Source organism: Musa acuminata, chromosome BXJ3-8, assembly GCF_036884655.1.
Source record: "Musa acuminata AAA Group cultivar baxijiao chromosome BXJ3-8, Cavendish_Baxijiao_AAA, whole genome shotgun sequence".
In the NCBI taxonomy this organism is placed as follows: domain Eukaryota; kingdom Viridiplantae; phylum Streptophyta; class Magnoliopsida; order Zingiberales; family Musaceae; genus Musa; species Musa acuminata.
The window spans coordinates 6,052,142-6,069,260 of record NC_088356.1 but is presented as its reverse complement, the minus strand read 5'-3'; the positions used below and the strand labels follow the sequence as shown (position 1 = coordinate 6,069,260).

At 37.8% G+C, this 17,119-nt stretch overlaps 1 protein-coding gene across 9 annotated transcripts; it reads left to right on the top strand.

The window, feature by feature from the left end:
- The first annotated feature begins 364 nt into the window (after nucleotides 1-364).
- LOC103993477 (cyclin-dependent kinase G-2) lies at nucleotides 365-8,513 on the top strand. 9 transcript variants are annotated; one of them, XM_065164105.1, is made up of 11 exons: nucleotides 365-2,252; nucleotides 2,342-2,470; nucleotides 2,659-2,794; nucleotides 2,879-2,967; nucleotides 3,191-3,302; nucleotides 3,395-3,501; nucleotides 3,600-3,733; nucleotides 3,832-4,236; nucleotides 5,485-5,611; nucleotides 6,069-6,152; nucleotides 6,265-8,513. In XM_065164105.1, exons 1-7 carry the CDS (start codon nucleotides 757-759, stop codon nucleotides 3,697-3,699), a joined length of 2,169 nt encoding a protein of 722 aa, XP_065020177.1. In that variant the 5' UTR covers nucleotides 365-756; the 3' UTR covers nucleotides 3,700-3,733; nucleotides 3,832-4,236; nucleotides 5,485-5,611; nucleotides 6,069-6,152; nucleotides 6,265-8,513. The 9 variants fall into 9 exon arrangements, with proteins under 9 accessions (XP_065020177.1, XP_065020179.1, XP_065020175.1 ...); XM_065164107.1 differs by having other exon boundaries at nucleotides 3,600-3,981; nucleotides 4,166-4,236; nucleotides 5,490-5,611; XM_065164103.1 differs by having other exon boundaries at nucleotides 3,600-3,981; nucleotides 4,166-4,236.
- The last annotated feature ends 8,606 nt before the right edge of the window (nucleotides 8,514-17,119 follow it).

The following is a 17,119-nucleotide window of genomic DNA, read 5'->3' as shown; positions in this document are numbered from 1 at the left end:
TATTAAACCACGGTTCGATCGAACCTAACCGCGAAATTGCGACAAAGCCGCACCATTTAACTCGAACCCGACCTGACCCGACCCGAACTAGCTTGGCCTCGAGCAGTCATGTGGGCTCTGTCTGCTTGATTCGTTTGTGTCGACATCCATCCAAAATATAATTTTAATTATTAATATTAACCATTATTTAAATAGAATAAAAATATAATATCCCGAATATTCTTACGACTATTCTTAAATTTTTAACATCATAATCCTTTTTTAGGTTTTGATGAAATAAAAGAATAAACTAAATCAATCTTATTTTATATATTATTTAATATATACATATATATATATAATTAATTAAAGAAGCATACCCTCGCCTCGATTGTCTGTCGAGAACCTTTTGCTCTCGGCCATCGGCGCTCGGGGAATTCTCCTCGGTCTGCTCTGTAGGTCAGTTTCCACGCTGTTTTCCCACTCCTCTTACTTCCTCCTCTCTAGATTGTTGATTGGTTCCATCCCGATCGGACTCTTTTCCGCGCTTTCTGGGTGTTAGATTCGTTGATTCCTTAGGAATTCGCCTCGTGTTATGGATTCGATTTCCATCTGAACTTTCCCGTTCTGCGATTTATAAGGGGTTTTATATCATCCTCATCAAGTGAATTCAGGCCTTTGCCCCTTAGGGTTGTCTTTTCTTTCGCCCCTTTCTTGATTTCTAGGGTTTGTTTTGGTCAACCCACCCCAGTCCCCTCTATAGGTGGTTCTTGTGTTATGGCGGCCGGTCGACATGGTGGTTACCGAGATAATAGATTGCAGGACCGGGAAACAGATGTTGAGGTCTCCAGGAGGAAGGATTATTATCGGGATGGTCTCCGTGATGGAGGTCGTAATGGGGACCATAGCCGAGATGTGCGTGATAGGATTAGTGTCAGGCAAAAAGACATCAGGGAGATGGGTGCGGTGAATGGCTCCTACAGCTCCCCGTTGAACAATTTGAGCGGCGGAAGCAGTCATAGTCAGAAAATCAATCACCTTTCTGGGAGAGATGTTGACCGTGAGGCTGGGGAGTTGTCCAGTGGGAGTGGATCAGATGATGCTGAAGCACCCATATCAAAAATTAGGGAGAATGGGACTCAGGATAAGGAGAATGGTGATTCTTCCATGTCTATTAGGAAAAGGAAGTTTTCTCCAATCATTTGGGATAGGGATGACGATAAGAAATCTGCTGTTGCTACTTTCGGAAACAAGTGCAACAAGTTTGAGCAAGTTAACCTGCCTCCGCCACCTCCTCTGCCTGAGGGTTTTGTACCACCACATTCCATCGAGGTTGTTCTACCATGTGCTGTGAATATGTCACCTGTAGATATAGATGTAGACGTCCCTGCAGACTCACCACAAGAACAGTTGGTGGATCCTGATCAGGAGGCCCGGTTAGTAGATGACTACGAAGAGGAACTTGCACCAGCTCGGAGTATTTCTTTCTCCAGATGGGCAGATGGAAACAGTGTTCTTAATGACGATGAAGATAAACCTTTTGAGGATGATCTTGTGCCCAAAAGGAGGAAGGCCACACCTTTATCTGATTTGGGAAGGCAACAAATGCAGAAAAAGACGCCAACTCCTGAGCTAGGCGAGGTTATTGTGAGAGTAAACTCAGGTGGGTCTCCATGTAAGCTATCTGATTCAGAGGGAAAGTATGGAAATGCTGACTGGGAGCTTGGGAATGGCAGAAATGATTATATGGATGTTGATGGCGATGAGTATGATACAGACACAAGTGATCAACTCTCTAATACCGACTCCGAGGGCAAAGATGATGAGGCCAAGATGCTGGGGCCAGCACAGCCACCTCAAAGATGTATAAACATGTTGCAAGGATGTCGAAGCGTGGATGAGTTTGAGAGGCTGAACAAAATAGATGAAGGCACCTATGGTGTTGTGTACAGAGCAAAGGATAAAAAGAGCAGGGAGATAGTGGCACTTAAAAAAGTTAAAATGGAGAAGGAGAGGGAGGGTTTTCCACTGACATCCCTTAGAGAGATAAATATTTTGTTATCTTTTCATCATCCTTCAATTGTAGATGTTAAGGAAGTTGTCATTGGTAGCAGCCTTGATAGTATTTTTATGGTTATGGAATATATGGAACATGATTTAAAAGGGTTGATGGAGACTATGAAACAGCCCTTTAGCCAGAGCGAGGTAAAATGCTTAATGTTGCAGCTTTTTTCAGGTGTCAAGTACCTTCATGATAACTGGGTTCTCCATAGGTACTCTCCGTTTTTTTAGCTTTATCATGTATTGAGTTCTATTTTTATTTAGATATTCTTATCTGTTGGATGTTTTCACCTTCCTCTAGGGATTTGAAGACATCTAATATTCTTCTAAATAATCGTGGAGAGTTGAAAATATGTGATTTTGGTTTGTCTCGCCAATATGGCAGCCCATTGAAGCCTTACACTCACTTGGTTGTGACATTATGGTACAGGTATGTGGTACTATATTGGTACACTTTCACATTCTTTTTCTTCTGCTTCTGCTTGTTTTTTTTCGGGATGTTGGTGAGGGAATAATTTTATAATATGTCATCATATGATGACACAATCAACTATAATTAATTCTAAATTCAGTTAGTTTTCTCACCTTAGCTTTCTAATTTTGCTTTTGTTATGATAGGGCACCAGAACTTCTGCTAGGAGCTAAGGAGTATACAACTTCTATAGACATGTGGTCCTTAGGATGCATAATGGCTGAGCTTCTAGCAAAAGAACCATTATTCAGTGGAAAAACTGAGTTCGATCAACTTGACAAGGTTTTTCTTTGTAATACATCAGTTTCATTACTATCCTTACTCTAATGCTGTTTATCTGCTTTGATATAACAATCTTTCTTGCAGATATTTAGGACACTTGGTACCCCCAATGAGAAGATATGGCCTGGATTTGCTAAACTACCTGGCGTTAAAGTTAAATTTGCCAAGCAGCCGTAAGTCCAAGTCTTTACTGCTGCATGTTCTTGTTTGGTCATTGCATGCATTTATATTCTTTAGTTATTCTCCAGAATTCTTATTAGTGCCACCCTTTTCCAATCCTTGAGCTATCGATGCTCATACCTAAGCTTTGTGGCTTGCTTTGGTGGCACTAGCACTTGGCTTGGGTGAAGTCTTTTTTATTTTTTTGTCATTTGATGAGTTACTTTTTTCTTACAGGTATAATAAGCTACGAGAAAAGTTTCCTCCCACGTCTTTTTCTGGCCGTCCAACCCTGTCTGAGGCTGGGTTTGACTTACTAAACAAACTTCTCACATATGACCCTGAGAAGGTAAGTATTGAAATAGTGAAAAGTGTTTCATACTAATCATAGTCCTCACCTGTTAGTTCTCCTAAATGTTTGGGGGCTTATTTTGGATGTAGCGAATAACAGCGGAGGCTGCCCTTAACCATCGCTGGTTCCATGAGGTTCCTCTGCCCAAGTCAAAGGATTTTATGCCTACTTTCCCTGCTCAACATGCACAAGACAGGTGCCTAATTCTGTTCAATTGACAAGCTCCAGCTGAAACATGTGCTTCCTTCTTTTATGTGTGACAAATTCATGATCCTTGACTGATTTGGTATACAGACGTCAACGAAGAATAATGAGGAGCCCTGATCCACTTGCAGAGCAAATGTTGAAGGAAGTGCAACAAGAAGAACTAGGTCTTTCTAGCCTCTTTGGCTAGAGGACATGTACAGAAAACTTTTGGGGTCTTGGCTGTGAGTTCTGCCTGCTCATTTAGTTAGGAATTCTTGTTCACTAATTTCATAGGCGAGACATATATTGCTGGTGATGATGCACAACTTCGTTATCTCAGGAAAGAATTGACAATCTTGTTAAGCAGGCACCATTGATGGTGTTGGAGGGTCATAAAGGATATTATCTTTCTTTTTATGACCAAAACAAGAACTCTTGCAGGGCTTTTCCTTTTCTTCAGCAGCAGTAATTATAAAGCACATCCTTTAAGGTGTGGGATATCAAACTTTTATATTAGCATGATCAATTCCCCCTGAAGCTTGTATATGTAACAAATTTCTAATTGGCACATTGTAAACAGTGCTCCAAAAGACTGGATTTAATACCAAGCATTAATTGAATGTTGGCTATGCCTTAGTGTAATTACTTCTAATGGTTCATACTGTGTTTGCAAGAGTTGACTGGTTGATGCGGTTGGACATTGTTGCTTCCAGTATTGAGTAATCAATATCTTTCTTGTGAAAAGGTAATTGACTGCATGATGCTTTAAGACTAGGAAAAGAATGGGTTTTGTATGCTTCTGATGAGTTTATTACTAATAATTGTAAGCAAGATAAAACATGTTACCTTCGTGTTCTTATGATGTGATACTAACGCTGATGTTGCTTTACAACTGGAAAAATTTTTCTACTCTGCTGCACTGATGCTCTTGCATGTACTTTGCATCCTTTCCAATTTAATGAATCTTGATTCACTACAGGGAACAAATTGCATTGTGACTGAACTAGGTTTGTAAATTATGTGTCAATTTCAAGGATCACATGTTCCCCAAGAGCTGCTATTGATGATCTTTAATTTGTATGAATTGCTTATAGTACTTGGTTCTAGGTGGGCGTTGGTCAGAGCTTTTGTATATCCAATTAATGTATACAACATGCAAGCATTACTTTTTAGTATGACTTATTTCTCTGGAAAGTCCTACCAAAAAGAATAGAAATATCTGGAAATTTTATGCATTTATAAATTAGTACATAGGAGATGGTGTAGGAGTTTGACTAACACTGGATGGAGCTAACAAAGTTGCAGTAGAGGATTTGACATGTTATCAGTTGAGAAGTGGGAAAAAAAGAAAAGGCATTTCAATAGCAAATAGTTTATAAAGATGATAATCAGATTATTAGAGCACTAGACTTTGTAGAAGAATAATGCTTTTAGCATAAAATTGTCACCTTATGGACAGTGTTTGATGTTATGTAAATATATGTTCTAGTGCAGGTGTATTAATATATGTGTATATATGTTGTGAAAGATCACGATGAAGAGTAATTTTTAATTGCTTTGCACCTTTCATCAGCTCAACTAAGAACCAAAAATATGCAGCTTGTGCATGAAGTATATATATGACTTTGGACTATATTTACCTAACCGGCATGTGAAATTACTTGCCGTCTGTACAACTTTGGAGTTGGCTGTTACTCTTTTTTTATCTCTTGAAGTTTGTCAACTGTGTACATAGCTTTAATGTGTCTTGTGATTATGTGTCATTACGAGACCTTCCATCTTTATCATCTTGAGGGAACTGCTTCTGTACACTGTACCCTGTATGTTGGCTACAGCTCTTAACAGTTATTCATGGATAACTTTGTTTTTTATGGGTATTTTGAACCTTACTTTTGTTAATTGTGTTTGCGAGGTTTTCATTATCTACTACTTTCTTCTTATGTCAATTTGTACTTCAATATTGGTTGATGATGTAATTGTGTTGGAACGGCAGTGCAGTGTCTGAATAAAGAAGCTATGATGAAAGGAGATGCAGTTGACAGAAAATGCTTCTCAGAAAATCACAGAAGTTTAGTTGCTTATATGCATTTTCAGAATTGAGCATATTGATTTCAATAGAGGTACTGCTCGCCCGATATGCATAATAAATTAAACCTACATATGACATTTGCAAATAGTAAATGTTACTTTGTTATATGCTGTGACGATCTGTTTCACTCAATTTTGTTAGTTAATTAGCAATTTGCTTCTGTGATCTCTCATTTTTCCAGGTAATATTTCTTTGTAGGAAACCTGTATTTGAAAACTAGATAATTCACACTTAGTACATCAATTATTGTGTCATCGTGTGGAATGAGCGATTGCTTGCTTCTGAATTATTGGTTGCTGTTGACAATACTTTACTTCTTTGTCTGAAACCAATGCTATATAATAAGTATAAGATGAGAAATTCTGATGCAACTGGTCTGATGACAAGCTTTAGAGGAATTGTTGGATAATTGTAACATCTGTTTCTCTCTTTTTTGCTTTTGATAGTATGCGCCATTACATTATGAGATCTAAAACTTTTAGTTTTAGGTTGTTGGAGGTTGAGAAGACAGGAAGCACATTTGGTCAACTTAAAGTTTATATTTCTTATCTTGCTACTTTAAATCAAGAAAGGTATGCTCTACTTATTCCTTTGTTAAAAACATGTTATTTTAAATTTCAATGACATTTTCTTTCTATGTTGTACTTAAAGATATAATTTCCATCAATGGCTTTGTCTGCACAGGTCATGCTAGATGTGGCGAAGGGCTGGATGGAATTAGAATACTTATGAATAAGACATCTAGCCCTAACCTTAGTTCTTTTTTGCTTTATCTCAGTTTTTTCAGTTATTTATTATTTCCTATTGAATCTTCAGTTCCAATTGTTTTGACTGATATGCATAACTATTTTTGTTTCAGAACAAGATGGCTAAAATTCAGTTGATTTATCCCTACTAGATTTAACCCAGAACATTGTTGTGCTCATTGCTGGTTCCATAAATTGTTTTTTTTTTGTGTGCTTGTGCTGTTTTCCAGTTAATTTGATATTAACATACCTATCTTGTTATACAAAAATCAACTCTCGTTCTATACTAAATTGACTCATATTTTCTTATTCTTCTAAATAATTAACTAGATCTGAAATATAAGGTAACTATGCATATGATTGTTTCGATATACAAATAATGGTTGTGTATAGGCCTTTGTGGCTAAAGCATTTGTTGTCATCAACTCTCGATTTTCATGGTTGAGATTTTATTCTTGACCATAGCTTGGTTTCAAATTTTGGGTATCTAAACTACTTAATGCCGGATAGGACCATGGACTGAAATCTCAATTGGCTACCGATAACAGTCAGCGACGAGTTCGGTGTGGTACCAGTGTGTGACCGTGTATCCAGGCTTGCTCTTGGCTGGTATTGGTCTATGTCTCGGTATACTTTTGGACTAGCCAATGCCTCCCTACTGTCCAGTACAGATTGGTAACTATTTACTGCCTGAAGTCTAGTATGTTTGAATTTACCTGACAGGACTGCTCATACCGGATCTAATTGGGTGAAATTGTGTGGTTCATGCCATAATTGGGTATTTGACCAGCCTATACCAACTGGTACAGGTAGAATTTTAAAACACGAGACCAACTTTGTATTAAGATTGGGCACAAAATTAAATGATGGTGTATGAATTACCTTATGATAGGTTTTCTCTAACTTGGTGCAGCAAGACTCGTTGTTTGTGCTGTGTCTTACCATAAAGATTCAGGAAATAGCTATTATAGGTTTTTATGATAAAGCCAAATTTAGTCTAATTTATGCTTATTCCAATATTATCTCAAAATGCCACCTGCTTGTAGGGTATATTGTTATATTACTTGGGGTTCAATGTTGAGGCTATTGTATCTTCAAAAATGAAGTTGTAATTTTATCCTGTTTGTATTAGGTGGAACTTAACAATGCATCTTGTGTCTAGCAGATGTAACCATCAAGTAGTGATTGGTTATGGTCTATGTCCTATAAATTAATGCTACTCTTCTCGTCTTGGACTCTTGCATAATACTTTAGGCCTCAAGGCTTTCTCTGACCGCCTCTTTTCATCTTCTCCTTTTCATTGTGTTCATCAAGACATCACTGTTGCTGAGGTGGTAGATAATTCTCAACTATCAATCTAAGTGAAGCCTTCTGCATTGTTTAAGAAATTTCTTTTTCTAATGATTGGTTGGTAGATTGGAGAAAATTCTTGGACATTTAAGATTTTATTTATAGGCACTTTGGGACCCATGAGTTATCATGATTTTCACTATGAATCACTGAGATGTCCTGCATGGTAGGTACCTAAACTACAGTAGAATATTGAAGCCATTCCTGCTGCATTACATGCATGTTTATGTACTTAAAAAATTATTAATATACATGTATATATGTTACACAAAAATGCATGTATATTTAGAAGTTTATATAAATTCATGCAATGGGAGATTTTGTGTAGAGGTGTGATTGTTTACATGTTTAATGATGCAGCTTATTATGGGTTTATCGCCATCAGGGTGATTGCTGGTCTTTGTTTTGGTCCATTATATCAGCAGTATTTGACAAGTCTTTTTTTTTTAATGTAGGATTGACCCATTTAGTGGTGAGCTCCAACCTTAATCAGAACTGATTAAGATGGAAATAATGTTTAAGCTGCTGCTTGAAGGATGTGACTGCAGAACTTAGTCTACCAGCATGGAAATAAATTAATGCTGTCCTTTTAATATAATCAGAGTCCAATTCTGATCCTTTGTTACAGTTTGTAGTTGCAGTTGCACACCTTCCCTGTAGAGATATTGTGGCTGCCTTTTATTTCTTGCCAATGGCTGCTGAATTTTCTATCGAAAACCTAAAAAAAATAGTTTCCAGAAATGGAGAAGCTAGACCTAAATGTATTTTGACAAAATAGATTTGTGTTTAGATCCAACCCAGGCTGAAATAATACTGAACTGCATTAATTTACTTTCACTTCCTCGTGTTGTATCCAATGATGCAATTTACCAAACTTCTCTCTCCGTTTCCTACTTTGGTGCTTCAAATTCATGCATGCATTACTAGAATAATAATTTTACTGTGGCTTTTGTCTTCTTTCTGTATCAACATGCATCTAATGTGTTTGACGTGTGGAAGGATGCCAGAGTTGGTGGAATAGTGAATTTTAGATATGTATTCTGTATTTTAGTTGCTGGTCTTTTATACATCAATCCTTTTGTTACTTCCAGGCTTCCTTCAACTTTTGCTCTCATAATATATCTTTCTCTGGTTGAAGTTTCAACCTCCTGTAGTGTTTGTTGTATAAGCTGGGCATTGCGAGTCTGATTTAGTTACGTTAGTAAAATATGATTCACCAGTTAAGTAACATCATACTTTCCTAACTGCCTGTAGAGTTTTGTATTATGTGCCTGTATGATTGCTGCAAGTATTATTCAACTCTACTTCTTTTATTGCAGTTTCTTACTTAATCTCAAACCAAAAGCTCTATCATCCACCTCTATGTAAGCTATAATTATTCAACAGGTAACTAATTGGTCACCAATATTATTTTGTTTAGTGCCCCTCCTCTTCTCAAGTGGTGCTTTCCTGCAGATAGGAGTCATCTTTTACATGATTTGTAAAGTATGTTGTGTTATGTGGTTGCCTCATGAATGGACTTGAAAGAGTAACACTTTTATCTTCTCACGACAATTTGAACTTAAGATCTGGCTTCAACTTCTGATGGCCATCATATGTTTGAGCAGCAGTCTTGGCCAGGTACATTATCATCATCATCATCTCTTTTTCTTCATCGTCGTCTTTTATTTCACACCATCTCATTTCTCTCCTCTTTCTCATATCCGATTGCGTATTTAAATATCACCCTCATGTGATTTTCTTTTCCAGGTTTTCTTGTATGCCATGATGCACTTACAAAAGATGAGCCTGGTTGGGGTGTTATCGTTTCTCCACAGTTTGCTGTCCTATGGGACCTTTTGGAGGAGACTGTTGATTGTACTTTGCTTTTCTGTCTCTTGTCAAGGATATTAGAAAGAATGCTGTGACAATTTTATACCCAATTGCATGTTGAGTCAAAGAATACCGTGTGAAGTTGGCTTTTGGGTTTCCTTGTGGGCAAAGTGGGTTCACAATTTGGGTGTGTTATAGGTTTTAGATCATGGATATGTTTCCGTTGATGGTAGGCCAATAAATCTAGGGGGGTAAATGATTTCCCCTCCACCGTCTCTTGACGTGCCCATTTTAAGTAATTTTTCATGGTCTTAGGACAACAACAACAACTCTGTGAGATCACATCCCATTTGGCTTACTCAGTAATTTGTTGATAATAGTGAGATCATGCGTGCATATTAACTAAACTCCATTTGAATTGCTTTGTGATCTTACTCTAATCTTCAACGATTACCATCTCGATCACACTATACGTATCTGAGAGTCATGGGGACGTAAGAGTGTATTCCAATGCACCATACAACATGACAGCACGAGAGTGTATTCAAGGAGAGTTTGACGCATGAGATCTGAGAGCGTGGGGAGCTTGGAAACACTTCGTGTACGAGGGTGTTGGTATGCTAACTTGAATCCCCGTGTAAGGAGAGTTTGACGCATGAGATGTGAGAGCGTGAGGACACGACGATTTGTACCTCCTACATAGTGAGAGCTAGAGATATGAGACCCTCGAGGGCACCTATAAATACCTACTTAAACCGCAAGCGTAAAGGAGTTGGATACATGAGTTGAAGAAGCGCATAAAGGCCTACTGATTTGAATAGCCCATGTAGGGGGTGTCGATCCATAAAACACATAAGAGCATCAAAGTAAGCCGACTTAAATTGCTCGCATGGGAGGTTTCGCATATATGACATGCGGGGGTGTCAACTAGCGTTGACTTGGACCATTTGCATAGGTCACATGCACGAGATGCTCAATGGTGTCAAGAAAGTCAACTTCAACCACCCATATGAGTGGTATCAGACACATGAGACTCGCAAGGACATTGGGTCAAGCCGACTTAAATGGCCTACACAAGGGGTGTTGCATGCACGAAAAGCAAGAGAGAGTCTAGCGAAATGACTTGAGCCACTGGGTGTGTCGCATGCATGATATGCGAGAAGGCATCAAAGTATCGACTATCACCTTGTAAGAGGAGTTGAACATATGAGATAGACAAAGACATGGGTTGTGCCAACTTTAATTGCCTTTATAGGCAGTGTCGAACTAATGAGACGCATGAGAGTGTTGAAGTATGACAATTTGAACTGCTCACATGGGTGTTTTGGATGTACGAGATATTATCAATATCAGAGCCTGTCGACTTAAATTATCCATGAAAGAGGAATCAAACCCATGAGATTCGAGGGTGTTGAGGTGTGTCGATTGAAACCACTTGCATAAGGGGTGTTGAACATGTTGGGTTATGCCAACTTAAGGGGCATTGAGGACTACCAACCTGAACTGCTAATGTAGGGGGAGTAAGATGAATGAGTCAAACAAAAGTATCAAGGCGTATCAACTTGAACCGTCTTCACAGGTGGTGTCGAATGCATCAGGCGCATGAGGCTATTCGGGCAAACTTGGGTAAGGACGCATGAGTTGTGTGAGGGCATTGATGAATGTTGACTTTAGGCTATTCGTGCAAACTTATAGGGGGAGTCAAACCAATGAGATGTGTGATAATGTTGGTATATAAACGTTGTTCAAATAGATATTCCCCAACCATCCATCAATTCAACACTTATACATAGGTGGTTCAAGTTGATACACTCTAAGACCCTTGTGTCTCTAATACTTTTGACATCTTCTACATGAGCAGTTTAAATCAAGATTCCAAATCAATGCATTGATTTGGATAGTCGTCTAATGAGAGTCAAACACTTGCAATGCACAAGGGCATTGAGGCATGTTGAATTAAACTACTCGCATAAGGGGAACACATATTATTGGGAAATCTAGGGCGATATCACATTCGCAGTAGAAGAATAGAAAATAAAAATCCCAAAAAAATTTACAGAAAAGAATGTTTCATCATCATACAAAAGTTGATGCGCAAAAACCCGCGAAACCGAAAAGTGTACGTATAAGAAAGATATGTTACCTAAGGAGATCGTATATCCCTTAAAACTACCAGATCTTTGGGAAAGAATGAAGATGTTAACTATCATCCTCTCTAGTGGTGATCCACATTCCATGGGCTACGAATACTCTCATCACGACACAATCCTTCTTGTTGCGCACACCACACAATCAAAAGGGAGCTGCCCCTTTTTACTGTCCACACACCCCAAATAGGGGCTGCAGGTTAAGGAGAGGGAGAGAGGAGAGAGGAGAATAGGATGTGAAAACCAAAAGAACCTGGCGCATGGCCTTTTAGTTTCCTCCTATTTATAGAGATCCCTTGTTAACTTACCCATAATGGATCCTACAATATTAGGTACTAGATCTCCATCCAACTACCCAAGACTCTTAGATTAGTGAGTCTATACACAATAATCTCTTATTGGCTTTTATTAGATCTCATACATAGAATCCAACAATTTAGGAGCTTATTGATATCCAATAAGATATGGGCTCTAACAAATATCTCATATCTGAACTATATTCGTCGCAACACCTATCATATGTGTGTAACTCTCTAGGCCCAATATCAAGTTGGCTGTGAGTCATACCTATCAGAACTCCTTCTAGCTCAATGAATTATTATCTACATAATCATTCATTCGACTTATCAACTATGGACGTACTATGCCACTACGCCGTAGTCCCCGGACGATACAAAGGAAACCAATCCATTGGATATGTCTATCCTTAGTTACTATGTATCTATAGTCCCTTATCCATCTAATATCTCAAAGACCGTATACCGGGCATGATGTTATTAAGCTCATATGGTTTCTACTCGAGTCTCGCTCTAATTAGATTCTCTCGGAAAACTCTTTCTCTCTCAATCTGAATGACCTTGGTCAGGGATTTGTCTAAGCAATAATACATGAGATATTCCTCTCATGACACCGAGAGCGAATGATCTTCTATCAACACTCAATAGCCCTCGTAAGGTTGGCTGCCACTCCCGATGATCGACTGTGCTAGAACTTGAACTTTCAAGCCTATAAGTCCAATGTCAAAGAGTTGAGTATTCATACAAGACATCCTTAATGTCTTAAGTTTAAGAACTAGATATACCACTAGGATGACAGAATCAATGTCTGACAATAAGGTATCATCAACCATCTAGCATTTCGTGAGTGGATTAATCAATGAACTCATTCTTCAATGAGCACATGCATTGTATTCCTAGTGTCCCCACACAAGCAGCTATGAGACTAGCTGCCTCCATCATATGGATGGGTATACAGTATACTAGTTTATCCAGTTATTTCGTTATCCCTCTTAAGTAACCTATGACCGGGATTATTTAGGGTCTGTGTTTAAAGGTGAATCGATCTAATTATCGTGATCTCATCACGATCTGATTCTCATTGCACAGATCAATGAGCATCATGATATATTCATGTTACAAGCAATATAAAGTAATAAAATATCAAAACATAATAAGAAAAATAGTGTGTTATGTCACATGTGTCATCACTCGCGTGATCGGCTTGTAGGGCACCTAGGACTAGCAACCTCCCACTTAACCTAAAGTCAATCACCTATGCGTCTAATCCCCATTAGACTCTTGTGACACTCAAAGACAATCTGAGACAGTGGCTTTATCAGTGGATCTACGATGTTATCTTCGGATGAAACTCTTTCCACTACTACATCTCCTCGAGCAATAATCTCTCTGATCAGGTCCAACCTCCTTAAAACGTGCTTAGACTTTTGATGAGACCTGAGTTCCTTCGCTTGAGTAATCACCCTATTATTGTCGTAATATAAGGGAATTGACTCATCGCTGCTCGGCATAACTCCTAGATCTGCAATTAACTTTTTCATTCAGACTCTCTCATTTGTTGCCTCTATTGCTGACCCTCTCCCAGATTTGTGGTCGAGTTAATAGCAGTATCTTCCAGCATACTACTCCTCCATTCATGGTGAACACATACCCTAAATTAGACTTGCTGTCATCGACGTCAGATTGAAAACTTGAGTTCGTGGAGACCTCAACCCTGAGGCTACTACCTTCATATATCAGTAAAAGATCCTTAGTCCTTCTCAAGTACTTAAGAATATACTTTATTACTTTTCAATGCTCTAAGCCTGGATCCATATGATATATGCTCGTGACACTCAGAGCATGCGCTATATTAGGCCTGGTATGTATTATGACATACATGATAAATCCTATTGTTGAGGCATAAGGTATCCTATCCATGTTCGTCCTTTTTTCAGGAGTTTTTGGAGAAATACTCCTAGAAAGCAATATCTCATGTCTCATCGGTATAAGATCTCTCTTGGAATTTTTCATGTCAAATATTTTAACAATAGTGTCTATATACTTAGAGTGGGATAAGTCAAGAATCCTTTTGATCTATCTCTATAGATCCGAATTCTCAAGATATAGGATGCTTCCCCAAAGTCCTTCATTAAGAAATGTATAGATAATCAAGCTTTTACCATGGAGAGCATTTATACATTATTACCAATGATCAGGATATCATCTACATATAACACCAAGAAGGTGATAGTGCTCCTACTTACCTTCCTGTATACACAAGGCTCATATTTGTTCTTAATGAAGTTATAAAATCTAATCGTCTCATCAAATCTTATATTTCAACTTTGGAAAACTTGCTTTAGTCTACGGATGGATCTAAGCAACCTACACACTTTATCTAGATTGTCCTTGGATAGAAATCACTCAAGTTGTATCATATATAGCTCTTCATCGAGATTACCATTGAGGAATACAGTTTTCACATCTATTTGTTATATACCATAATAATAGTGTACTATAATAGTCAATAGTATTCGGATGGATTTTAGCATGGCTACTAGTGAGAAGGTTTTGTCATAATCAACACCTTATTTTCGACGATAAGCCACTAGCCTTGCTTTATAGGTCTTCACCCTTTCATCTACTTTAATCTTCTTCTTGAAGATCCACTTGTAGCCAATGGGTATAATACATTCAGGTGTCTCAACTAAATTTCAAACCTTGTTTAAGTACATTGAATCAATCTCAGAATTCATGGCTTTTTACAACTTCCTGAAGTCTATACTTATAATAGCCTCCTCGTAGGTCTGAGGATCAATATCTTCAACATCCTCTCCTCTAATATGTCTTACATATCTCTCAGGAGGATGGGATACTCTATCGAATTTACGTAAAGTCGGAACATGTGTGTTAGGTACTTGAACAAACTCAGGCTATAGAGTGGTACTTGAGTTAGGTTCTCCAACCTCGCTCAACTTTATCATGCTTCCACTATCTCTGTCGAGAATGTGTTCATTCTGAATGAACGTTGTTCTCTTAGCTACAAAGACCTTTTGGTCCTCGGGATAATAGAAATAATACCTACAAGTTTCCTAGGGGTATCCCATAAACTTTCATTGCTTCGTCCTAAATTTTAACTTATGGGGATTATGTCTTTTAATGTGGGCAAGGCAGCCCCAAATTATAACAATCTTAAAATTGAGCTTCTTCCCTTTCCATGTCTCATATGGTGTAGATACTATAAATTTAATTGAAACTCTGTTAAGAAGGTAAGCTGCGATATCTATGACATATCCCCAAAATAAGATGGGTAAGTCGGTGAAACTCATCATGAACCGCATCATGTCTAATAATGTGTGATTCTTCCTTTTAGATAAACCATTGAGCTGAAGCGTATAAGGAGGTGTCCATTGGGATAGAATCTCATGGTCCTCGAGGAACTATGTGAACTCTGCACTCAAGTACTCACCTCCTCGATCGGATTGAAGAGTATTAATACTCTTTCCAATATGGTTCTCTACTTTATTCTTATACTCTCTAAATTTCTCGAATGTCTCATACTTATACTTTATTAAGTACACATGCCATGTTGGTTATAGGTGTCATGCAAACCAATCACTTGAATGATGACAAGTATGACATGATATATATTCTTCCTGCTTATTATATTATTTGACATTTTATCACTTTATATTACCTATTTCATGAATATATTATGATATTCATAGATTTGTACAATGAAAATTGAATCATGATGAGATCACGATAATGAGACTAATTCGTCTTTAAACACAAATCTTAAATAATCTCAGTTTGCTCAGGAGGGACATCGAAATAACCGGATAGACTAGTATATTATATATTCGTACATATGATGGAGGTGACTGGTCTCATAGCTGCTCATGTTATGACACTAGAGATATAGTGCAAATGCTTATTGGAGAATGAGTTCACTGATTGATCGGCTCACATAATGCTGGATGGTTAATGATGTCTTATTGTTAGACAATGATTCTGTAGTCTCAGTGGTGTATCTAGTCCTTAGACTTGAGACACCAAGGATATCCTATACGAGTACTCTACTCTTTGATACCAGACTTATAGGTCTGAAGGTTCCAGATCTAGCACATCCGGTCATCGGAAATAGTAGTCAACCTTACAAAGACTATTATGTCGATAGAGGATCATCCACTCTTGGTCTCATTAGTTAAACACATTTCCGATAAGAGTTTTATCAATCGAAAATTTTAAATCAAAATTTTATTTCGATAGCACTAATTCACACACCCCTACCCTCTTAGTGTGTTTACGATCCTAACAAAGAGTGATAGGGTGTACTGATTTAAACCATCTACGTATGAATATTGAATAGACGAGGCATATAAGGATGTCAAGGAGTATCGATTTGAACCACCCTCACAAAGGTGTTAGACATATGAGACTTGTGACGATATTAAGGTGAGCCGATTGAATTATCCACATAAGCTAAATTTGTGCTTAAGCCTAACATGATTATCGCCAAAACCTAATTATTCATATGAATCCCCATAGATTGATGTGGCCGATTAAGCCATAGTCTCTTATACGTATGATGCATCCAAAAGCTAAAGTGTCTCTCTTGCATAGGATACCGAGGCGTAAGAAGAAAAAAAAAAATCCCCAAAGTATATAATGTAACATAAAGTATTCTTTTGCATAATGATGATGCATTTGATATAATGATGATGCATCGACCCGAGATAAAAAAAAAAATGAAACCTTCGATTGATGTGGTCGACACTTTCCAAAGTCTCTCTTGTACATGATTTATTCACTTACAATAAAAAATATCTAAAACATTGGATATGTTTTATTTAAACCAAAAATCTCATGTGCATGATTGGCTACCCATGATATAGATAATAGTGATCGAGGTCCCAAGATGATCAATCTCGAAACACAATAGTAAGTCAAATGGTACGACTATTCCTTTTGTCAATCGAAACTCTATAGTCAATGATAATTATAAAGTTAATACAATATAATTTCAACGCTGGTTTCCCGAAGAAGAAAAAAAGCATGAGAGATGAGATGGAGCGAGGGATAAAGTAATTCGAAATGTATGAGATGATTTCCAAGAGACCACAGTGTCATGTTCTTGTGAACGAATCACCGAACAGAGATGAAGAGGGAGAAAATTAACAGAAGCCATGGAGAAACACAAAAC